Below are 26,363 nucleotides of genomic sequence, written 5' to 3'. Positions count from 1 at the left end.
TGATGAGCAGTGTGCCACAGGGGTCAGTGTTGGGCCCACAACTGTCAGCAATACACATTAATGATCTGGAAGAGGGGGCTGAGTGTAGTTTATCTAAGTTCACTGATGATACTAAATTGACTGGAAAAGCAAATTGTGCAGAAGATACTGAGAGTCTGCAGAGAGATATAGATAGGTTAAGTGTGTGGGTAATGATCTGGCAGATAGAGTACAATGTTGGTAAATGAGAGGTCATCCACTTTGGAAGGAAAAATGGAATAGCAGATTATTATTCAAATGGTAAAAGATTGCAGCATGCTGCTGTGCAGAGGGACTTGGGAGTGCTTGTGCATGAATTACAAAACATTGGTTTGCAGGTGCAGCAGGTTACAAAGGAGGAAAATGGAACGTTGGCCTTCATTGCTAGAGGGATTGAATGTAAGAACAGGAGGGTTATGCTGCATTTGTACAGGGTACTGGTGAGGCCACACCTGGAGTACTGTGTGCAGTTCTGGTCTCTTTACTTGAAGAAGGATATACTGACTTTGGAAGCAGTGCAGAGGAGGTTCACCAAGTTGATTCCAGAGATGAGGGAGACAGACGATGAGGAGAGATTCAGTTGCCTGGGACAGTACTCGCTGGAATTCAGAAGAATAAGAGGAGATCTTATAGGAGGAACAGCTTTTCCCAGAGATCAGTGAATCTGTGGAATTCCTTGTCCAATGAAGCAGTGGAGGTGACCTCAGTAAATGTACTTAAGACAAAATTGGATAGATTTTTGCATTGTAGGGATTATGGGTTATGGGGGAAAGGCAGGTAGGTGGAGATGAGTCCATGGCCAGATCAGCCATGACTTAATGAATGGCAGAGCAGGCTCAACGGGCTAGATGACCTACTCCTCCTATTTCTTATGATTTTCCTTTTGTTCTGCCTCCATGTACTTATGGTTAAGAATATGCAAATCAAAGCTTTTCAATGAATTTCAGTACAAACAAAAATAATAACCAATTACTAATTAGAGAACCTTTGGAATAGTTCACAGCATCAAGTTATTTCTAATTTCACTCCAAAACAGACTCCTCCACATTCTCAAGCTGTACTCTCCGATTCTAAACAACTGATCTGTAAAGTTCTTTGTAATTTTGTACATTTCAAATGAGATCTCCTCACATAAACAGTGCAATCCCTGTGTTGCAAGCCCACCATTCCCAGAACTTATCTGGTAAATTGTAGCTGCACTTCTCCTTTGGCACTTACCTCATGTACATCTTTTTTCTAAGCAAGGAGAAATAAACCAGACAATACTCCAGATGTGGTCTCACCCACAACAAGATACAATTGCAATGACTTCCTTCCTTCTCTACAAGTCCTTTTGTAATAATGCCTAAAGTACCACTTGGCCACCTAATCACTTACTGTATTTGCATGTGAAAACAGTCACCTCTGAAATTCTTCACTTTCTTGAATAAAGCACTACTCAGACAGCTTTTTCTCCCCCATTCTGGGATAGACATGTTACCATCACCCTAAAAGTAATCAATAGCATCTCATTTATGTGCTTATTTAGAGATACAGAGAGAATCGGTCTTTTCCTCCCTTTGAGCCACGCCACCCAGCAACCTCCAACAACTCCAATTTGACCCTAATCTAGTCTTGGGACAATTTACATTGACCAATTAACTTACCCGGTGCATCTTTGCACTGTGGAAGGAAACTAGAAGACACATTCCACGGAGAATACATATAGAGACTGCTTACAGAGGATGTTGGGATTGAATCCTGAACTTCAATGCCCAGGTGTAATAGCATCGCATTAACCACTATGACATTGTGGCACCCATCTTAGTAATGTATTGATAGAAACCCTGAGCATTTCAACATGCTGAACACTCCCAAAAACCTAACATTCATGACCAATTTTTATTTGCTTGACAGAAATTAAGTAAAACCGCACGCTAGTGACTCCACTCTGTTATTGGGTGTTTGCGTTAAGCAGTTTTGTAAAAATATTGAATTGACTTTATTACTTACATTCTTCAAATACATGAGTAACAATCTTTACGTCACATCTCCATTCAAATGTGCAATTTAGTAATTTATAATAAATGTTATGTACAAAAGGCCAGTCAATATAACATAGAAATACAGTAGCATCACCAAGAATTAATCAGTCTGATGGCCTGGTGGAAGAAGCTGTCCCAGAGCCTGTTGGTCCTGGCTTTTATGCTGCAGTACTGTTTCCCAGATGGCAGCAGCTGGAACAGTTTGTGGTAGGGGTGACTCAGGTCCCCAATGATTCTTTGGGCCCTTTTTACACATCTGTCTTTGTAAATGTCCTGAATAGTGGGAAGTTCAAATTAAAAACTGCACTGGGTTGCCCGCATCATTCTCTGCAGAGTCCTGCAATTGAGGGAAGTACCGTTCCCATACCAAGCAGTAATGCAGCCAGTCAGGATGCTCTCAATCATGCCTCTTAGAAAGTTCTTAGAATCTGGGGGAACCATACCAAACTTCTTCAACCATCTGAGGTGAAAGAGCACTGTTGTACCTTCTTCACCACACAGCCGGTACATATACACCATGTGAGATCCTCAGTGATATTTATGCGGAGGAACTTAAAGCTGTTCATCCTCTCAACCCCAGATCCATTGATGTCAATAGGGGTTAGCCTGTCTCCATTACTCCTGTAGACCAGAACCAGCTCCTTTGTTCTTGTGACATTGAGAGAGGGGCTGGTTTCTTATGTAAAGGCTCGTTAAATTGATTCTGTTCTGCAGTTTATTAAGATAGTGGCTGATCTTTTTCCTCAGCACAATATTCCACCACTACTCCCATAACCCTGATCTCTCCAATATCCAAAAATCTGCATTTAGAATGAGCACAATGACAGACTCTTCACAGCCATCCAAGCTGGAGAATTCCAAAGCTTATCACTGAGTGAAGAATTTCTCCTCCTCTTAGTCTATTCTGAAATTGTGCCACATGGAACTAGATTCCACAACCGGAGAAACAGCCCCCCTGCATCTAGCAAATAAAAAAACAAAGCAAAAATAAACTGATTATTTTTAGAACTGTTCGGTTGTAATTAACCAGACTTCTTAAGGATCAATGCTTGGGTCTCAGTTATTTATAAGTTACAGTGATGACTTGGACGAAGGGTCCAATTGTAAAGTATTCCAGTTTGCTGACGATGCTAAATTAGAAAGTAAAGTAACATTAAGATGGAAAGAGATTGCCAAGTGTTACAGATAGATTAACTGAGGCAACAAACTGGCAGGCTGAATAAAATAAGTGTAAAAAATTTGATTCTTCACTCCCATAACAAGAAAATCTTTTCTTAAAAAGAACTATAAAGTCATTTTGAGGTTGTGCACCTTATTTCAAAGGATATATTTGGCTTAGAGGTAGCAGAATTGAATTTGACGACAAGCTTCCAAGGATAATGAACTAAGGGGTTCTCTGTGTGTAGCGGAACACTTTGGTTCCAGTGATCATAACACTATTAGTTTCAACTTGATCATGGACAAAGATAGATCTGGTCCTCAGGTTGAGGTTCTAAACTGGAAAAAGACCAAATTTGGAGAAATGAGAAAGGATCTAAAAAGAGTGGATTGGGACAGGTTGTTCTCTGGCAAGGATGCCGTTGGTAAGTGGGAGGTCTTCAAAGGAGAAATTTTGAGAGGCAGAGTTTGTATGTTCCCGTCAGGATTAAAGGCAAAGTGAATAAGAATAAGGAACCTTGGTTCTCTAGGGATATTGGAACTCTATGATAAAGAAGATGAGAGAGAGATATGACATGTATAGGAAACAGGGAGCAAATAAGGTACTTAAGGAGTATAAAAAGTGCAAAAAAAACTTAAGAAATCAGGAGGGCCAAAAGAAGACATGAAATAGCTTTGGCAGTCAAGGTAAAGGATAATCCAAAGAGCTTCTACAGGTATATTAAGAGCAAAAGGATAGTAAGGGATAAAATTGGTCCTCTTGAAGATCAGAGTGGTCAGCTATGTATGGAACCAAAAGAAATCGGGGAGTTCTTAAATGGATATTTTGCGTCTGTATTTACTAAGTCATGGAGTCCATGGAAATAAGGCAAACAAGTAGTGAAGTCATGGAACCTATAAAGATCGAAGAGAAGAAAGTGTTTGCTGTCTTGAAGCAAATCAGAGTAGATAAATCCCCAGGACCTGAAGGGTATTCCCTCGGACCTTGAAGGAGACCAGTGTTGAAATTGCAGGGGCCCTGGCAGATGTATTTAAAATGTCAGTATCTACGGGTGAGGTGCCAGAGGATTGGAGGATAGCTCATGTTGTTCCATTGTTTAAAAAAGGCTCTAAAAGTAATCCGGGAAATTATAGGCCAGTAAGCTTGACATTGGTAGTAGGTAAATTATTCAAAGGAGTACCAAGAGATAGGATCTAGAAGTATTTAGATAGACAAGGACATTAGGGAGAGTCAACACGGTTTTGTGCTTGATAGTCATGTTTAACAAATCTATTAGAGTTTTTCGAGGAGGTTTCAAGGAAAGTGGATGAAGGGAAGGCAGTGGATATTGTCTACATGGACTTCAGTAAGACCTTTGACAAGGTCCCACATGGGAGGTTAGTTAGGAAGATTCAGTTGCTAGGTATACATGGTGAGGTAGTAAATTGGATTAGGCATTGACCCAATGGGAGAAGCCAGAGAGTGGTAGTGGAGGATTGCTTCTCTGCGTGGAGGCCTGTGACTAGTGGTGTGCCACAGGGATCAGTGCTGGCTCCATTTTTATTTGTCATCTATATCAATGATCTGGGTTATAATGTTGTAAATTGGATCAGCAAATTTGCTGATGATACAAAGATTGGAGGTGTAGTGGACAGAGAGGAAGGTTTTCAAAGTTTGCAGAGGGATTTGGACCAGCTGGAAAAATGGGCTGAAAAATGGCAGATGGAGTTTAATGCAGACAAGTATGAGGTATTGCACTTTGGAAGGACAAACCAAGGTAGAACATACAAGGCAAATGGTAGGGCACTGAGGAATACAGTAGAACAGAGGGATCTGGGAATACAGATACAAAATTCCCTAAAGGCGGCATCACAGGTAGATAGGGTCGTAAAGAGAGCTTTTGGTACATTGGCCTTTATAAGTCAAAGTATTGAGTATAAGAGTTGGAATGTTATGGGAGGCATAAGGCATTGGTGAGGCTGAATTTGGAGTATTGTGTGCAGTTTTGGTCACCAAATTACAGGAAGGATATTAATAAGGTTGAAAGAGTGCAGAGAAGGTTAAAAAGGATTTTGCCAGGACTTGAGAAACTGAGTTGCAGAGGAAGGTTGAATAGATTAGGTCTTTATTTCCTGGAGCGTGGAAGAATGAGGGGAGATTTGATAGAGGTATATAAAATTATGATGGGTATAGATAGAGTGAATGCAAGTAGGCTTTTTCCACTGAGGTTAGGGGAGAAAAAAAACAGAGGACGTGGGTTAAGGGTGAAGGGGGAAAAGTTAAAAGGGAACATTAGCTTCTTTACATACAAAGTGGTGGGAGTGTGGAATGAGCTGCCAGATGAAGTGGTAAATGCGGGCTCACTTTTAACATTTAAGAAAAACTTGGGCAGGTACGTGGGTGAGTGGGATATGGTCCAGATGCAGGTCAGTGGAACTAGGCAGAAAAATGGTTCGGCACAGCCATAAAGGACCAAAAGGCCTGTTTCTGTGCTGTAATGTCCTATGGTTCTAAGGGAAGATCTCAAGAATAGGCCTTTAATTTCTGGACTTTATAAGAATAAAACTTAACCCTACTCAGTAATATAAAGGGGATTGGAAGGTCCCGACAAAAAGGTCTTTGATTTGAAACAATAACACTGTTTCTTGTTCCACAGGTGTTGCTGACCTGCCAAGTGTTTCCAGCATCTAGTGTTATTTCATACTTGAGGGATCCACAGGCTATCCCTCAAATTTAATATGACACTCGTCAGGATTGATGCTGGCTGGCTACTTTTTTTTCTTATGAGTTTAGAACCAGCAGCAAATAGTTGGAGGAAAGAGAGACAAAGATTTAAGGTTGATGTCAGAAGAGATTTTCTCTTCATTGAGGTGTGTGAATCTTTGAAACACTTTTGAAATGCATCTTAGGATGAGAATATTCAAAGCTATGATCAATATATTTTTGGAATTAAGGGATATGGAATATGGGCTGGAAAGTAGAATTGAGTCAAATCATCAGTAGTCAACAGCTTCCAGGTTTTTCTATGGTCAACTTCTACCCTTATCTCTTATCTTGTACATTATCCTAATTGTGTACTTATCATGCCAAAAACCAAAACTGCATTGAACTAATGGTTTTTAAGGGGTAGCAGAAATTTGAAAAGGACCAATGTTAAATAGGTAAATGGTTGCAACAATGAAGGAAAAAGATGACACTCCACTAATGCACACAATATGTACTCAATATGAAACCCTGCACCTTAATTAGCAAAGACTTTGTAAATGACTCCAATGAGCTAAATCACCTAGAACAATGGACTGCATCAGCCTCTACATCCATCAGATAATCAAAATATCATCAACAGCAAGAATATCACAAAAAAAAACCCAACCTACCAATGCAAGTGGTGGATGTGGTTGGATTTCAACTTTTAAGAGAAATTTGGATGGGTACACAGATGGAAGGAGTATGAAGGGCAGGTAGATGGGATTGAGGCAGATTAATGCTTTGATATGCACCTGTTTCTGTACTAACAGCAGTACAGAAACTCATCACACTAACTGATTTCTCATTCAGGTTCAGCGGTCAGCCAAAGAAACAGAAGTAAAACCAGGTGCAACAACAATTTAAGGGTTGTTTCAGTTAACCACCTCTTTTTAAACCGCCATTGTTAACTGCACTTCTCCCTAAATGTAAAAATCTGTCTTGTTGCAACTTGGACTAAAATATATTTCCATTTCATTTGTGATATCCCACCCAAATTTGATTAGTAAAATGACAGGAACCATTTTGACAGCTGCTTGATCATTCTCTATATAACTGCAGTTCTCAGCTTCACTCTCTAACCATGTCAACCATAGCTAAAGTACAAATTCTTCCAACTGTGCAGCCTTAACAAGGAAAGATGGAAGGCTATTTTTTTTTTCTTACAGGGAGAGAATAAACTTATCTTGGCTTTGATGAATCACTTTGCCCCATGTACGATGGACGTACCTTGGCTTAGAGAGCATAGAAAGCAGTGCACAAGAAATTATACTTCTGAAAATCAACTGGCACATAACAAGTAAAGAAAAAAAAAGCCAAATGTGGAAAACTATAATTGACTGAGGAAACACAAACATTGATATTAGTACAATGTAAATTGCTACATGTACAGTACAAATAAAAGCATATTTTTCTATTAAATTCCAAATCTTCTTCATTGTTAAAATGAATGATGATAAAGCATGGATATGAAGAAATGGTAGGAGAGTATGTTCCAGGAAATATATAACTGACTAAAAAACGTTTTGTGGTATCTTGACATGTGCTGGATAATTGTGGCTTTAAAAAAATCCCCTAGGATGACCCAAAAAATCCTGAGGGACAGGATAATTTCACTGTAGGTGTGATTATGTTGCATTAAGTAGTCAACTACACCACCAAAAATTTTCATTTTCCCCTCTGTAATCAGTATCAGAATTATTATCAGTGACGGATGTTATGAAATAACCAATTGTTGGTTTGTGGCGGCAGTACAATCCAGCATATAAAAATTACGATAAATTACAATAAAAATATTAAAAGTAACAGTCCAATAGAGAGCAAAATAGTGAAGCAGTGTTCTTGCGTTCATGAACCATTCAGAAATATGTTGGAGGTGGGGAAGAAGCTGTTCCTGAAACACTGAGTATGTCTTCAGGCTCCTGTACCTCCTCACTGATGGTAGTAATAAGATAGCATCTTTCAATGATGCCCTCAATGGTGTGGAGACAAATGCCGAAAACGGAGCTGGCTGATTTTACAACTCCATGCAGCTTTTTGCGTTCCTGTGTATTGTGACCTCTATACCAGACGGTGATACAACCAGTCGGAATATCCTCTATGTATTGGGCAATAGTCAATGATGCAACTCACTCTGTTCTTCTTAGGCACTGGCATGATTGATGCCCTTTTAAATCAGCTGGGAACCTCCGAATGCAGCAGTGAGAGATTGAAGACGTCCTTGAATATGCCAGATAATTGGTTGGCACAGGTTTTCAGTGTCCTACTGGGGACAGCGTTGGGGTTGCTAGTATTTCAGCCGTCATTCATATTGCTGTCCAGGTTCTAGGAGAGTCAGCAAACTCCCCTGTGATTAGTCATAAGCCATTCTTCCTGCTGATTTTGTGGCCTGATATTTTACAAACATTCCTTAATTCAGGAATATCAGTACCAGTCACTGACACTGGATTCTCAGTTAAAAGTTGAAATCATATAAAAGGAAATGAAAGTTCACGTGAGACTAATGAAGAGCCAAAACAATTGAAAAGTGCTTTTTATATACACATAGCCTTTAAATTGATCAGGACAGATTTTTTATAATTTGATACACTATTCTCTTGATTATTTTCTTTTAACTAACTTATTGAACAGAGACAATAAGCAAACTTCAATTGAACTAAGGAAATCAATGTTCAAGAAAGCAGTATTTTTTGTCCAATTAGATAATTATCACACTCAAAATTGATGCAGAATTGCCCACTATGAATCCCCAATGACATAGCAGTTGAGGGGCAGGCAAGCCGGGGTTTGGGAAGGGGGGGGAAATCCACTCACAATTAAAAAAGTAGAATGGGGTAAAAAAAATTCTTACAAAATTAATAAATGTTGTACTCAGTCTCTGTTGACTTAAATCCACTCACTATTTTGGACATTCCCAAAGAAGACAAAAATAAAATTAATAGGCAACACACACAAACTGCTGGAGGAACTCAGCAAGCTAGGTAGCATCACGGAAAAGAGTAAACAGTTGAAACTTCGGGCTGAGACTTTTCTTCAGGATTGGAAAAAAAGATGAAAAGTTAGAGCAAAAGTTGGGGGGGGAAGGGGAAGAAATAGTACATGGTGGTAGGTAGAGGGGGAGGGGTGAAGTAAAGAGCTGGGAATCTGATAGGTGAAACAGATAAAGGGCAGGAAAAGGGAGAATCTGACAGCAGAGGGTAGAAGATCATGAAAAAAAGGAAGGGGGAGGAGCACCACAGTGGAGATGGGCAGATAAGAAGATGAGCTGAGAGAGGGAAAGAGGAAAAGGAATGGTGAACGGGGAAGACGGGGTGCAATTACCAGTAGTTTGAGAAATTGATGTTCATGCCATCAGGTTGGAGTGTTATTCGTAAAACCTGAGCGTGGCTTCATCATGGCAGTAGAGGAGGCCAAGGATTGAACAAGCTTTCATTTTCCAGATCGGACAAATCTGTTGCCTTGATCAGCTGCAAACATTTATTTTGAGAGGGGCAATCAAGAACTGTTCTAATGGAGCTGATAAACGAATTACTGTAGCGGTGTGCTACACGCAGCGCTAAAATTACGACACGGAGTCGGTAACTGCAGTCGAAGGAAAAAACTTTATTCGAAAACTTCAGCCTCACTTTTAAGCCTCTGTCAACCTGCCCCCCATGGCGCAGAGGCTCCAAAGCTCTGTGCTCGCAAACCCCCGTAGGCTATCTAATTGTGAGTCGGTTCGGATACGCTAGGAAATGGGTCGCCACATAACCCCCCCCCCAGAACCGGCGATACACCCCCCAATGTCCACAGTCTGGGCCAGAACCTGCTTGGGAGGTCGGCCTCTGCGCCGAGGCGCCGGAAACTCGGCCGGTTGCGCCAGGTCCACATGGGCCGGTTTGAGGCGGTCCACCGTGAAAACCTCCTCTTTCCCCCCAACGTCCAGCACGAACATGGACCCGTTGTTCCGGAGCACCATAAACGGCCCCTCGTAAGGCCGCTGCAGCGGTAGCCGATGCCCGCCCCTTCGTACAAACACAAACTTACAGTTCTGTAGGTCTTTGGGTACGCAGGCCGGGTGCCGCCCGTGCTGTGAAGTGGGTATGGGGGCCAGGTTACCGAGCTTCTCGCGTAGTCTGCCCAGGACTGCTGCGGGTTCTTCCTCTTGCCCCCTTGGGGCTGGTAGGAACTCCCCGGGGACGACCAGGGGCACGCCGTACACCAACTCGGCCGACGAGGCGTGCAGGTCGTCCTTGGGCGCTGTGTGGATGCCGAGTAGGACCCAGGGAAGCTCGTCCGCCCAGTTGGCTCCTTGCAGGCGGGCCATGAGGGCCGACTTCAGGTGACGGTGGAAACGCTCCACTAGCCCGTTCGACTGTGGGTGGTAGGCAATTGTGTGGTGCAGCTGAGTCCCCAAAAGGCTGGCCATAGCTGACCACAGGCTGGAGGTGAACTGGGCGCCTCTGTCGGAGGTAATGTGGGCCGGGACACCAAAGCGAGATATCCAGGTGGCGATCAGGGCTCGGGCGCAAGATTCGGAGGTGGTGTCAGTGAGCGGGACCGCCTCTGGCCATCTTGTGAACCGGTCCACGATAGTCAGGAGGTAACGCGCTCCGCGCGACACTGGCAGGGGGCCCACGATATCCACATGAATGTGGTCGAAATGCCGGTGGGCGGGATGGAACTGCTGCGGTGGGGCTTTGGTGTGCCGCTGAACCTTGGCCGTCTGGCAGTGCATGCACGTTCTGGCCCATTCACTGACCTGTTTGCGGAGTCCGTGCCAAACGAACCTGCTGGAAACCATCCGGACAGTTGTCCGGATGGAGGGATGCGCCAAGTTATGAATGGAGTTGAAAACGCGGCGCCGCCATGCTGTCGGGACGACTGGACGGGGCTGGCCGGTGGCGATGTCACAGAGTAGGGTCCTCTCACCTGGGCCCACGGGGAGGTCCTGGAGCTGCAGACCGGAGACTGCGGTTCTGTAACTCGGAATCTCCTCATCCGCCTGCTGCGCCTCAGCCAGTGCCTCAAAGTCTACCCCTTGGGAAAGGGCATGAACGGTAGGGCGAGAGAGCGCATCCGCCACGACATTGTCCTTACCCAAGACGTGCCGGACATCCGTCGTGAATTCAGAGATGTAGGACAGGTGGCGTTGCTGGCGGGACGACCAGGGGTCGGATGCTTTCGTAAACGCAAAGGTAAGCGGTTTGTGGTCCGTGAACGCGGTGAAGGGCCGACCTTCTAGGAAGTACCTGAAATGCCGGATTGCCAGGTAGAGCGCCAACAGTTCCCGGTCGAAAGCACTGTACTTAAGCTCGGGTGGTCGCAGGTGTTTGCTGAAAAACGCCAGGGGTTGCCAGCGACCTACGATGAGCTGCTCCAGCACCCCACCGACTGCCGTGTTTGATGCGTCCACTGTGAGGGCGGTAGGGGTGTCCATTCTGGGATGTACTAGCATTGCGGCGTCTGCCAACGCTTCCTTCGTTTGAACGAAAGCGGCGGCGGACTCCTCGTCCCAGGTAATGTCCTTGCTCGGACCCGACATCAGGGCGAACAGGGGGCGCATGATCCGGGCAGCTGAAGGGAGGAAGCGGCAGTAGAAATTGACCATACCTACAAATTCCTGAAGGCCTTTGATCGTGGTGGGTCGGGGGAAGTGGCGGACCGCATCTACCTTAGCGGGCAGAGGGGTTGCCCCGTCTTTAGTAATCCTGTGGCCCAGGAAGTCAATGGTATCGAGTCCGAACTGGCATTTGGCGGGGTTGATTGTAAGACTGTACTCACTCAGTCAGGCGCAGAGTTGACGGAGGTGGGACAGATGCTCCTGACGACTGCCGCTGGCTATGAGGATGTCATCCAAATAGATGAACGCGAAGTCCAGGTCCCGTCCCACCGCGTCCATTAACCGCTGGAACGTCTGTGCGGCATTCTTCAGGCCAAACGGCATGCGGAGGAACTCGAAAAGGCCAAACGGGGTGATGGGAGCCGTTTTGGGGACGTCGTCAGGATGCATCGGGATTTGATGGTACCCTCGGACGAGGTCTACCTTGGAGAAGATCCGTGCGCCGTGCAGGTTTGCTGCAAAGTCCTGAATGTGCGGCACAGGGTAGCGGTCCGGTGTGGTAGCCTCGTTCAGCCTGCGGTAGTCGCCGCACGGTCTCCAGCCCCCCGTCGCTTTGGGCACCATGTGCAGGGGGGAGGCCCATGGGCTGTCGGACCGCCGGATGATCCCCAATTCCTCCATCCTCTGGAACTCCTCCTTCGCCAGTCGGAGCTTGTCCGGGGGAAGCCGCCGAGCACGGGCATGGAGGGGTGGTCCCTGGGTCGGGATGTGGTGCTGTACGCCGTGCCTGGGCATGGCCGCTGTGAACTGCGGTGCCAGAACCAATGGGAACTCCGCCAGGACCCTGGTGAAGTCGTTGTCGGACAGCGTGATGGAGCCGAGGTGAGGGGCTGGCAACTGGGCTGCACCCAGGGAGAACGTCTGAAAGGTCTCGGCGTGTACCAGTCTCTTCCTGGGCAGGTCGACCAGCAGGCTGTGAGCCCGCAAAAAATCCGCACCCAGAAGCGGTTGGGCTACGGCGGCCAGTGTGAAGTCCCACGTGAACTGGCTGGAGCCGAACTGTAGCTGCACCTTACGGGTGCCATAGGTCCTTACGGTGCTGCCATTCATGGCCCTCAGGGGGGGGACCCAGTGCCCTGCTGCGGGTGTCGTAACTCGTCGGAGGTAAAACGCTGATCTCAGCCCCAGTATCGACCAAAAACTGGCGTCCCGACCTTCTATCCCACACATACAGGAGGCTATCCCGATGGCCAGCCGCCGTAGCCATCAGCGGCGGCTGGCCCTGGCGTTTCCTGGGAACTTGCAGGGCGGGCGACAACGGCGGGCTTCTGCGCCCCACCGCTGGTGGTAGAAGCACCAGTGTTCATTGGGCCGGGGGTTGGCGGGCTTTGTGGCCGGGCCTGGACTGGTTTGCTGCCGGGAGCGTGGCTGGGTGATCTGTGCGATGGACGCCCCGCTCACCTTTTTGGCGTTCCACAGCAAGTCCGCCCGGGCTGCCACCTTCCGGGGGTCACTGAAATCCGCATCGGACAGCAGCAGGCGTATGTCCTCGGGCAGCTGCTCCAGGAATGCCTGCTCAAACATGAGGCAGGGTGTGTGTTCGTCGGCGAGAGACAACATCTCATTCATTAAAGCCGATGGAGGTCTGTCGCCCAAGCCATCCAGGTGCAGTAAACGGGCAGCCCGCTCGCGCCGAGAGAGTCCGAAAGTCCTGAGGAGCAGGGCTTTGAATTCCGTGTACTTGCCGTCTGCCGGGGGCGACTTTACGAACTCTGCGACCTGGGCCGCTGTGTCCTGGTTGAGGGAGCTCACCACGTAGTAGTAGCGGGTGTCTTCTGAGGTGATCTGGTGAACGTGGAATTGGGCTTCGGCTTGCTGGAACCATAGGTCCGGGCGCTGTGTCCAGAAACCTGGCAGTTTCAACGAAACCGCATGAACAGAGGCGGCGTCGGTCATTTCTGGTCCAAAAATCGTTTGGACCGTCGTGGTCACCAATTGTAGCGGTGTGCTACATGCAGCGCTAAAATTACGACACGGAGTCGGTAACTGCAGTCGAAGGAAAAAACTTTATTCGAAAACTTCAGCCTCACTTTTAAGCCTCTGTCAACCGGCCCCCCATGGCGCAGAGGCTCCAAAGCTCTGTGCTCGCAAACCCCCGTAGGCTATCTAATTGTGAGTCGGTTCGGATACGCTAGGAAATGGGTCGCCACATTACCAACCTTTAATTTGAAGAACCAAGAAGATATAAAGGAAAATATTATGCAAACACATTTCTCAATCTCAGTTCTTTCACTGTTCGGCTATAAATTCTAGTTCTAACTTATCATTTCTCTTCCCGGATGCCTTGAGTGCTTCCATTATTGCAAAGGAATATAGATCATCTGGGAATGTGGGCAAAGGAATGGCAGGGTGAACTGAAATCAGTTAAGCGCAAAGTGATGCATTTTGTGAAACCACAGCAGGATATACACAGTAACTAGTAGTGCTCTGGGCTTGCTATTGAACAGTACAGACGGTAGTTCACTGAAAGTGGGTGGACAAATGGATGAAGACGACATATAGCACACGGTCCTTTTAGGACTATGGTACCCTACCAGAGTTTTATAAAACACTGGTTAGACCACTTGTGCAATGACCTGATAAAATGAGGGACATACAGTAGATAGCTTGATAGTCAGTCTTTTCCCAGGGTAGTCAAGTCCAAAATTAAACAACTTTAAGGTGCAAGGGAAAAAGATTTAAAGGAAACTTGAGGCCAACATTTTCGCACAGAGACTGATGGGTATATGGAACAAGCTGCCAGAGAAAATGACACTTAAGTTACCTATACCTGGAATGGGTTAGAGAGATACAGGCCAAATGCAGGCAAAATGGGACTTGGATAGACATCTTGAGCAACAGGGATAAATTGGGCCAAAGAACATGTTTCCATGTTGTATGACTTTATGACTTGATAATACTTATAACTCATCACATTACAGCATCAGCTGAAATTCTGAATAAGACGGCCAATGTAAACACACAACTGGTGAAAAGAATACATCACACAAGGAATGAAAAGCAACCTGAATAATTGATGAGATTACTTGCAACTGCAGAGTACGACATAGCAAGGACCCCAGCAACATTCAAACTCGGCATGTCAATAGCAATTAAAATTCCAAAAAACATTGTCAATTCCTGCTCCCATATCTTGACTATTCACCATCCTCACAATCAATACATTCTATAATGCAGTCTAGTTTATATTGTAACTACTTTGGAAAAATACCAAGACATGAACAAATACACAGAATTCACAAAACCCTTGACATGTTAATTAAATCCTATTACCTGTCTTTACCACCCTCTGTGCTTGCATACTCTTTGAAGATGATCTGGCGGGGGTAATGCCCACAAAGCTCTCCGTTTGGATTCTGAATCACACTGTACACATAGTCTTTCCTGAACAATTCCAGACAGCGATTTTCAATCTTCTCTACCTGTAATCAAAGAAACAAATGCACATTACTTCAATGAAAAGGTGCAGTCAACCAGAGAGCCAAATAGGTGAAGCAAAGATTCAATTCTAATTCTTCCAACTTTGTCTATTCCATTTGATGTTTCCATAGCAGTCTTGTTTACATTGGTTCCCTATTCTGTGATTGGTCTCGCCAATATGCAGAGGATTTTCGCTCTGTTGACAAAGGACATCCTGAGCTGCCAGCTGAATGCCATTTCAATTCCCCTTGTGATTCTCACATGGACCTGTCCAGCCTCAGCCTTCCAGAGTGCTTCCCTATTCAAATTAGAGAAACAATACCTCTTATTTTGCCTGGGTGGTCCACAACACAATATGAAAATTGTATTTTCTTATTTCAGGTAACCTGTCCTTCCTGTTCTCTTCCCCACTCCCCAGCCTTCTCATTTTCTGATCCTCTGGTCTGCCTATTTTTATCCCCTTTTCCACAAACCCCTTCAGCATCTCCCATCACCCATATCTGTCCCCTTCCCTCACCCAATTCCATCTAGCTGCTGCCCTTATGTTTCACACACTGGATCTTGACCCTCATTCATTTACTTCTTGTTCCATTTGTCTTTAATACCTCTCATAATGATTCCTGTATCACCTTTCAGTCCAAAACTAGTAGCATTTATGTTCCCACATATCACCTGCCAGTAGCTGGCTCCATCTTAATCCTGTCCAATGCCCTCTTTATTCCAACTTCCTTTTTTGTTAGCTTGCCCCCATTTATCATGTCTTCCAACTCCAACCAGCTTAGACCTATCTGCTCTTCATACTTCAACAACCCCTCCCCACCAGTCCACTTATCAGCTGTCTCAGCACTCCTTCTCTCCTCTTTATTCTGGTCACCTGTCCTCAATCCTGTTGCTGGGTTTCCACCCCGAACAATTCCTCTCTTCCCAGCTTCCCCACAGATCTGCTTGATCCGCAGAGATCTTTTCTGCAGACTGATTGTTGCAACCAATAAATCAACTGTCTTGAACATACAAAATTTTACTGTCATTTTTATATCCTAAATAACTTCTATGCAAAAGTATTACTGTAGATGATAGTGTTTTAATAGTAAAAAAGTAGATGCTTCTATGCAGATGAGTCTACATTCTCATACCTCCTCACACTCAAAGGAATATGATGAATGATTTCCCCAATTTCATATGTCAAACTCATTTAGACAGGGACCACAGTCCAAATGTCATTTAAAAAAAATCAAGGAGATAATAGCACTTCATTTGCATTGCACTTCCCATGACTTCCACAACACCAAACCATTTTACAGTTCAAGGTAGACTCAAAGTTTACTGTCATTACATGTAGAAATAAAACTTTCAGTGATACTGGTTGAGATAAAAACTGGTTAATATGCGAGATTCCCTGCATTATTCTGTAACTAGCATCATGGGATCTTTTATAACCAATGGAGAGAGGAAGTTTGTTAAAGCCTGACAAAAGGTTCAATTCTTTTCAGCTAGTATTCAATAATGTCATTTAGTGTGCAACCCCTCTCAATTGGCAAGCCAGAATTAAATTTCAACACATGCTGCTGTAAATAGGCCAACATGTTTTGAGCAGGACTGAACAAAGAGTGGATTTACCAATGGAAAATAAAATTTGCATGGCTGATAGCAATAAACTTTGTTGCCAAATGACAGAAACCTATATAAAAAAAGACATAAAATAAACTGATTCAAAATACAAAAATCAAAGCCTTCAGAAAAGACAATGTCCAATGAAAAGTGGCTACAAAAAGAAACATGCAAAAAATCTGTAAAAATTACAAAAATTGACAAAACAACTGGGTTCTTTTCACAAGTGAAACTGCAGTCACCATTAGGTTTTACACAAGCTTTTCTACCACGAATCAAATTTGAAGTTAGATTTATTAATTACAGAAGAGCAGGAAGAAAGTGCGTCAGTTGAGGCAAAACTTGAACCTATTATTGACAATTTACAAAGATGAGTGTTTACATTCCAAGTGTAATTACATATGTAAGCCTGTGACTGTGGACCACAGGATAATCAGGGTTCTACATGCCGCCTAACACTGTTAAAAAGTACCACACACGAAAAATGCTGGAGGAACTCAACAAGTCAGGTAGCATCTATGGAGGGGAATAAACAATTGACACTTCAGGTCGATACTCTTTACTAGGACTGAAAAGCAAGAGGGCAGAAGCCAGAATAAGGTAATAAAGTGGGGGAGGGGGAAGAGAAGGAATGATGACAAGTTGGCAGGAGAAAGGAGAGATAGCTGAGGGAGAAAGTGGGTGGGTTTGTTTGAGGGGGCTCAAAGAAAGAAACTGGGAGGGGATTGCAGGAAGAGGTAAAGGGCTGAAAAAGGAACTTAATTAGAGAGGACAGTGAACTATGGAAAGAAGGGAAGGTGGAGGGGACTCAGAAGATGGGTGATAACCAAAGTGGGGAATGAAAGAGGTAAAATGCCAAAATGTAGCTCCCGGCTATTGTATCTCCTATGATGCTAAGAGGACATTGGTCAATTATCAAGCCTTACTTCAGAATTAACTAATTGAATCATTAGATTACAAAATGTAGGTCAACATTAAAGGTGTTTTCTGCTATTATGTGATATGTCCAAAATGGACAGACATTAGTTTTTAGATGCAGTTTAAACATGCACCAAGCTAGTAGGCTGAGCATTAACATCAAAGTTCAATTCAATGAACCCATGTACACTACCTCACTATTTTTATTTGCTTTGCTCTCTTTTTGCACTACTTACATACATACAAGAACCTAACACAGCGGAGCAGAATTAAACCATCTGGCCCATCAAGTTGAATGATTTCCAAGATGGCGGCGCGACGCAGCTTGCAGCAGCCACTCCGGAGCTGATTATCTGTTATTTGTGAAGTGGGGTGCCGTGCGCAATCATAATCGATTGAAAACAGACGTGGGAGCATGGAGGAACATCTGGAAATCTCCAGGAAGACCTTCTTCGTTGCTGCTGTGAGGTCCGGGACTCTGCTGGGAAGAACAGGCCCCCAGTCCTCGGGGTCGCGTTGCCGGTGGCCGTTGGTGGGGCCGTCTTAATACGCTCGGCAGAGGATGGTGCTCAGAGAAGCTGTGCCGGAGGGGATGGTCATTGGCTCGGAGGTTCGACAGACTCGGAGTACGCTGCGGTCAGGTCGCTTTAAGTGTGTGCTACGTCTGCGAGGCTGGGTTTGACAGAGCTTTCATTGCGTGCTGTGTCTGCGAGGCTGAGTCGGGCGGCACCGTGAAAGTCCATAGCGAGCATATTCCCTTCTGCCACCGGCGTGGGATGGCGAGTCTGTCGGGACCCTGGCAACTCGTGGAAACTGTGTAGTGAATTATTTTGAATTTATAGTCCTTTAACATCTTTGGACTATTTTTACTGTGCCCATGGTCTGTTTTTTATCAATTATGCTATTGTTTGCACTGTTGTAACTATATGTTGTAACTACGTGGTTTTGTGCAGGTCTTGTAGCTTTAGTTTTTGGTCTTCTTTTATCTGGGGGATTTGGAGCTCCTTTCCGGGGAACGTGCTAAGACGATAGTGCAATATTAATACACAGCAGCCTCTCCAGACTCTGGATTGGGGATTGCCAAACGTTATGTGGATTTTCTGGTGTAGTCTGTTTTGTCATATGCTTTTTTGATATCATTCTGGAAGAACTTTGTCTCATTTTTTAACTGCATTACATTTGTGGTTTCTAAATGACAATAAACTGAATCTGAATTTGAAGCTTGCTCTGTCATTCAATCATGGCTAATCCTTTCTTCCCCTCCTCTGCCCCACTCCTGGTCTTTTCTCCGTAACCTCTGAAGCCCTGGCCAATCAAGAACCTTACAATCTCTGCCTTAAATACACCCAACGACCTTAAATTCCACAAATTCACCACCCTCTAGATAAAGAAATTTCTCCACATCTGTTTTAAATGGATGCCCCACTGTTCTAACACTGTGCCCTCTTGTCCTAGACTTACCCAAAATGGGAAACATCCTTTCCACATCTACTGTCTGGCCCTTCAACATTCAAAATGCTTCAATGAGATTCCCCCCCCCCCACCCATCCTTCTGAATTCCAGCAAGTACAGGCCCAGAGCCAAATGTTCCTCAGATGATACTCAAAATTATCCTTGTCTACCTCCTCTGGACCCTCTCCAATGCCAGCACATATTTTCCTTGATGAGGAGCCCAAAACTGTTCACAGTAGTCAAGGTGAGGCCTCACCAGTGCCTTATAAAGCCTCAGCATCACATTCCTACTTCTATATTCTAAACCTCTTGAAATGAATGCATTTGCCTTCCTCACCACTGACTCAACTTGCAAGCTAACCATTAGGGTGTTCTGCACAAGGACTCCCAATTCCACTTGCAACTCAGATTTTTGGATTTTCTCCCCATTTAGAAAATGGTCTGCACATGTATTTCTACTACCAAAGTGCATGACCTTGCATTTTCCAACATTGTATTTCATTTGCCATTTTCTTGACCATTCTCTTAATCTGTCCAAGTCCAAGCTTCCCACTTCCTCAACACTACCTGCAGTGTTCATTCGTCCAGAAAAAGGTCAGTTCCTTTAAGCCGTTTTCATTTCCTTCTTCGTGAATCCTTCAGGCAAGGCATATTTTGGCTGGGATCAGCAGTAACGTCAAGTTGTCAAGGAATTTGTTACTTCAGGAAAGTCTCTCCTAATTGACTGTATAAATCACTCGGACTTTAGTATTTACCATGTTTAAGACTGTGTTTGCATTTACCACTTTAAGAACTGTTACAGAGTTGCCGTATAGCAGTTAACTTCTGATTAAGTTAGTCGTTTGTTTACTTTTCATTTTTGTTGAGCAGAGTTTAATAAATGTTTATTTGTTTATAAAACCTGACTCAATTCTATATTCATTGTTGCCGGACACATAACACCAGTGATAATAAAACAGATTCTGATTCACTTTACTGTACTCTTGATGTAAATTGTGCAAAAGAGAGCTTATAAACAAAAGGGCATTACCACACACTATTAATTGTTACTTAAAGAATAAAATAGATTGTCAAAAAAGTAATGCAAGTCCAAACAGATTGAAGGTAAAGTGAGCTTGAATTAATTTATCACTCATCTAATAAATTTCAGGTAAATATGCAGGATGATACAAATGTCTTAACTCTGAAAATAAAATACACATGGTTTTAAGAAAAACATGTATAGCAAAAGAATATGAATATCATGTTTGGATGGACATTTAATAAATAATATGTACATTCTACAAATTTAAAGAAATGAAAGTTCTTTACAGGAAATGCTCTACATTCACCCAATGCTGAAGAACTAGTTTAATGCTACAGCTGTTATCCTCAGCTTTAGTTACTGCTGAACCCAAGAAGATGAGAAAATAACAGGACTAGATCATCTGTCCCACTATTCAATAGGGTCACTAGGCCAGTTGTCAACTCCTCTCCATTAGATCTCCAGGGTCCTTCATCTCCCGATCTATCAAAAAATTATCTAACTCCACTTCAAATGCTTCTAATGAGCTAGCCTCCACAACGCTCTTTGCCACCGATTTCCAGAGACTTATCACTCTGCTTGAATGTTTTTAAGTGCGTCAGTTCGTAATAATCAGTCCTTTACCTTGAAAATAATTCCATATTCAAGATTCTCCCATGAGGAAAAAAAAACATCTTAACACAAACAATGTCTCCGCGTCCCCTTAATATCTTATATGTTTAATTAAGATCACCCCTCACACACCGCAATGCTAACTCACTTGCCTCTCAAATGTGGAGTTTCGTTGAACTTTTGCCTGTGATATAGATTATTCTTGGATTCTATTACTTTTATTGACAGTGTTATCCCAGTTTGGGGGTTTTAAACGACTGACTGCTGGTCAGGGTTACTAGTCAACACAGTTACGCGATTTTGCATTGATCATATCTTCTACGATACCCTTTTAATCTGCTTAATGCCTGAGATACACAGCAGCCACTCTCTGTCTCGTTACCTTGGCGTTGGCCTCCTTGGCCCGGTACTGGTGTTTGGAGAAATGATCGATCAGCTCCCCGATCTCCTCATTCCTGTTGGCCGTTCCAGGCCCAGTCAGGCCAGGCTCCCACATGTCGCAGCCCTTACTCCACGCCCCAATCCGCACAGCCTCCACCGGCCTCTCCCTGTAATGGACTGCTGGCGCTGCTGCCCATGGCCCAGCCAGCCACTTGCCGGGCCCCGCGGGCCGGACGCCCGGCCTCCGCCCGCGCTTCCCTCGACGTATACTGATGGCAAAGTTCCGCGGCTGCCCGCCGTTCCCTCGACCACGGCCACAGTGCTCAAACCTGGCACCAGCTGACGGGCATCGTCATGGGATACCGCCTTGACCTTTGATCCCACCGGCAGTGTCTGACCTCTCACCCCCTTGCGTCACAGGTTGCCACGCCCACTCTTCTTGGCGTAGAGGATCTGATCATCTTAAATCATTCTACCTCCAATCAGATTTTAACTGCAACAGGATAATGTTGCAAATTGCTTTACTATCATGATCTTAACTGATTGCTTGCCAGCTTGTACACCACATCCTGTGTCATCGTACCGTCTTAACTCGTTTTATTTAGCGCTACCGTGATCTGCATTGTCAGGAAGCCAAGATGTAACTGGAGTCTTCGGAAAGGATCCAATCCCTGGCATGTTTTAGAACAGATCTATCAAGATCTAGTTCAAGTTCAGTTTATTACCATTCAGCTGTACAATGCCAAATGAAACAATGTTCCTCCGGATAGAGGTTCACAACACAGTACATATAACAGACTCTGCAATGCTCCCGATAATTGATTTCAATAGATAATGATTGAAGCCTTGAAAATGGAAATCTTTGACAACCTTGGCCATGTTTAGTAGTGATCAGGAATAATCAAATGTAATCTGTGCAAATCAAGGGTACAATTCCATTGAGCATTTGGAGAAAATTGTAACTGGGGCTGTGTTAGCTTTATGTTTTTTAATGAAGGTGTGATGTCATATATCTATCTCAGAAAGGGTATCTTGTGTTAAAAACACATTCCAAAATTATCCCGAATATAAAAGGAAAGGCCTTTGTACAGAAAGAAACAAAGAGATAATCATCCTTTTATCAGAACCAAAATCTACTAGAAGGGATCTGCATTTATGCAAGTAGAGGATAAAGGAAAGTGGGTAGAAACAGATCAAACCAGAGAGGCCGAAGTACCTAGTTTTTGTTTACAGAAATGCCAATTATGTTGGAAGCCTATCTCCAATGATTTACTTTTCCAGTAAATGCACAGAGTTTCAGTCTTCACCTTCCTCCATATTCACAATTCTTGGCATTGTAGAGCCTGCAACCAAGGAAAGGTGATGAAACCCTCAACTTGAGTGTTCTTTTATAATCAAACATACTATATGCATACACCCTTGGAGGTCGATGGGGATATGGGGTTGCGGGGGTGAGGATGGTGGTGCTAACTACCTGAAATGTGTTTTGCAGGATGGGATGTCTGTATAATCCACAATGCATTAGGTAAACAACAAAGAATGCTTATCAAACAATATATTTACAGTATTACTCAAATATTGGTGGCGGTGGTCATCTGACAATGACAGGAAACCTTTGTGGGAGAGGTTTTAAAGTGGAAAAGCTGTTGCACTGGGGCAAGTCCTCTCTATCGACCTCAGACATCCGGATCCAGTGGTATGAACAAGCCTCACAAACTGAGGTCTTCCTTGGTTGCAGTGGTTTCTATGCCACGTCACACTCATTGCTCTCCATGGAGCATTGCAGTACCGCTTTCCTGGCCATTGGACCTGCTCAAACATTACTGAAATATTAAATACACAACAGCTTTGCTATTATCCCACATCCCAAAAATGTTTGTAATTGTCCACTAAATTGCCCAATAGTGCATCAAGTCTGAGGGGAGTTGGATACAAAATGGAATTAATGTAAGATTAATCTAAGTGACTACTTGATGGTCAGTTCAGACATTAGTGTAAATGCCTACTTGATGGTCATTTCAGACATTAGTGTAAATGGCTACTTGATGGTCGGTTCAGACATTAGTGTCAATGGTTACTTGATGGTCGGTTCAGTCAGTGTAAATGGCTACTTGATGGTCAGTTCAGACATTAGTGTAAATGGCTACTTGATGGTCAGTTCAGACATTAGTGTCAATGACTACTTGATGGTCGGTTCAGACATTAGTGTAAATGGCTACTTGATGGTCGGTTCAGACATTAGTGTAAATGGCTACTTGATGGTCATTTCAGACATTAGTGTAAATGGCTACTTGATGGTCAGTTCAGACATTAGTGTCAATGGCTACTTGATGGTCGGTTCAGACAGTGTAAATGGCTACTTGATGGTCAGTTCAGACATTAGTGTAAATGACTACTTGATGGTCGGTTCAGACAGTGTAAATGGCTACTTGATGGTCGGTTCGGACAGTGTAAATGGCTACTTGATGGTCGGTTCAGACATTAGTGTAAATGGCTACTTGATGGTCGGTTCAGACATTAGTGTAAATGGCTACTTGATGGTCGGTTCAGACATTAGTGTAAATGGCTACTTGATGGTCGGTTCAGACATTAGTGTCAATGGCTACTTGATGGTCGGTTCAGACAGTGTAAATGGCTACTTGATGGTCGGTTCGGACAGTGTAAATGGCTACTTGATGGTCGGTTCAGACATTAGTGTAAATGGCTACTTGATGGTCGGTTCAGACATTAGTGTAAATGGCTACTTGATGGTCGGTTCAGACATTAGTGTCAATGGCTACCTGATGGTCAGTTCAGACAGTGTAAATGGCTACTTGATGGTCAGTTCAGACATTAGTGTAAATGGCTACTTGATGGTCAGTTCAGACAGTGTAAATGGCTACTTGATGGTCGTTTCAGACAGTGTAAATGGCTACTTGATGGTCGGTTCAGACATTAGTGTAAATGACTACTTGATGGCCGGTTCAGACATTAGTGTAAATGGCTACTTGATGGTCGGTTCAGACATTAGTGTAAATGGCTACTTGATGGTCGGTTCAGACAGTGTAAATGGCTACTTGATGGTCGGTTCAGACATTAGTGTAAATGGCTACTTGATGGTCGGTTCAGACATTAGTGTAAATGGCTACTTGATGGTCGGTTCAGACATTAGTGTAAATGACTACTTGATGGCCGGTTCAGACATTAGTGTAAATGGCTACTTGATGGTCGGTTCAGACATTAGTGTAAATGGCTACTTGATGGTCGGTTCAGACATTAGTGTAAATGGCTACTTGATGGTCGGTTCAGACAGTGTAAATGGCTACTTGATGGTCGGTTCAGACAGTGTAAATGGCTACTTGATGGTCGGTTCAGACATTAGTGTAAATGGCTACTTGATGGTCGGTTCAGACAGTGTAAATGGCTACTTGATGGTCGGTTCAGACATTAGTGTAAATGACTACTTGATGGCCGGTTCAGACATTAGTGTAAATGGCTACTTGATGGTCGGTTCAGACATTAGTGTAAATGGCTACTTGATGGTCGGTTCAGACAGTGTAAATGGCTACTTGATGGTCGGTTCAGACAGTGTAAATGGCTACTTGATGGTCGGTTCAGACATTAGTGTAAATGACTACTTGATGGCCGGTTCAGACATTAGTGTAAATGGCTACTTGATGGTCGGTTCAGACATTAGTGTAAATGGCTACTTGATGGTCGGTTCAGACATTAGTGTAAATGACTACTTGATGGCCGGTTCAGACATTAGTGTAAATGGCTACTTGATGGTCGGTTCAGACATTAGTGTAAATGGCTACTTGATGGTCGGTTCAGACAGTGTAAATGGCTACTTGATGGTCGGTTCAGACATTAGTGTAAATGGCTACTTGATGGTCGGTTCAGACAGTGTAAATGGCTACTTGATGGTCGGTTCAGACATTAGAGTAAATGACTACTTGATGGCCGGTTCAGACATTAGTGTAAATGGCTACTTGATGGTCGGTTCAGACATTAGTGTAAATGGCTACTTGATGGTCGGTTCAGACATTAGTGTAAATGACTACTTGATGGTCGGTTCAGACGTTAGTGTCAATGGCTACTTGATGGTCAGTTCAGACAGTGTAAATGGCTACTTGATGGTCGGTTCAGACATTAGTGTAAATGGCTACTTGATGGTCGGTTCAGACATTAGTGTAAATGGCTACTTGATGGTCGGTTCAGACATTAGTGTAAATGACTACTTGATGGCCGGTTCAGACATCAGTGTAAATGGCTACTTGATGGTCGGTTCAGACATTAGTGTAAATGGCTACTTGATGGTCGGTTCAGACATTAGTGTAAATGGCTACTTGATGGTCGGTTCAGACAGTGTAAATGGCTACTTGATGGTCGGTTCAGACATTAGTGTCAATGGCTACTTGATGGTCGGTTCAGACAGTGTAAATGGCTACTTGATGGTTGGTTCAGACATTAGTGTAAATGACTACTTGATGGTCGGTTCAGACAGTGTAAATGGCTACTTGATGGTCGGTTCAGACATTAGTGTAAATGACTACTTGATGGTCGGTTCAGACAGTGTAAATGGCTACTTGATGGTCAGTTCAGACATTAGTGTCAATGGCTACTTGATGGTCGGTTCAGACAGTGTAAATGGCTACTTGATGGTCGGTTCAGACAGTGTAAATGGCTACTTGATGGTCGGTTCGGACAGTGTAAATGGCTACTTGATGGTCGGTTCAGACAGTGTAAATGGCTACTTGATGGTCGGTTCAGACAGTGTAAATGGCTACTTGATGGTCGGTTCAGACAGTGTAAATGGCTACTTGATGGTCGGTTCAGACAGTGTAAATGGCTACTTGATGGTCGGTTCAGACATTAGTGTAAATGACTACTTGATGGTCGGTTCAGACAGTGTAAATGGCTACTTGATGGTCGGTTCAGACATTAGTGTAAATGACTACTTGATGGTCGGTTCAGACAGTGTAAATGGCTACTTGATGGTCAGTTCAGACATTAGTGTCAATGGCTACTTGATGGTCGGTTCAGACAGTGTAAATGGCTACTTGATGGTCGGTTCAGACAGTGTAAATGGCTACTTGATGGTCGGTTCGGACAGTGTAAATGGCTACTTGATGGTCGGTTCAGACAGTGTAAATGGCTACTTGATGGTCGGTTCAGACATTAGTGTAAATGACTACTTGATGGTCGGTTCAGACAGTGTAAATGGCTACTTGATGGTCGGTTCGGACAGTGTAAATGGCTACTTGATGGTCGGTTCAGACATTAGTGTAAATGGCTACTTGATGGTCGGTTCAGACATTAGTGTAAATGGCTACTTGATGGTCGGTTCAGACAGTGTAAATGGCTACTTGATGGTCGGTTCGGACAGTGTAAATGGCTACTTGATGGTCGGTTCAGACATTAGTGTAAATGACTACTTGA

General features: G+C 44.0%; 1 protein-coding gene across 2 annotated transcripts in view; it reads right to left on the bottom strand.

Annotated features, from left to right (window-relative positions):
- The window catches only part of mtmr14 (myotubularin related protein 14), a 132,576-nt gene extending 111,242 nt beyond the window's left edge, over nt 1-21,334 (bottom strand). For both annotated transcript variants that reach the window (XM_059944786.1, XM_059944787.1), the window contains exons 1-2: nt 20,944-21,334; nt 14,801-14,949 (exon numbers count right to left, since the gene is read on the bottom strand). In XM_059944786.1, the coding sequence (XP_059800769.1) occupies nt 14,801-14,949; nt 20,944-21,057 (263 nt within the window). In that variant the 5' untranslated portion in view covers nt 21,058-21,334. The remainder of the gene's footprint in view (nt 1-14,800; nt 14,950-20,943) is intronic.
- Nucleotides 21,335-26,363: the final 5,029 nt, after the last annotated feature.

Source organism: Hypanus sabinus, chromosome 19, assembly GCF_030144855.1.
Source record: "Hypanus sabinus isolate sHypSab1 chromosome 19, sHypSab1.hap1, whole genome shotgun sequence".
Taxonomy (NCBI): domain Eukaryota; kingdom Metazoa; phylum Chordata; class Chondrichthyes; order Myliobatiformes; family Dasyatidae; genus Hypanus; species Hypanus sabinus.
This window is presented reverse-complemented; position numbering and strand designations above follow the sequence as displayed.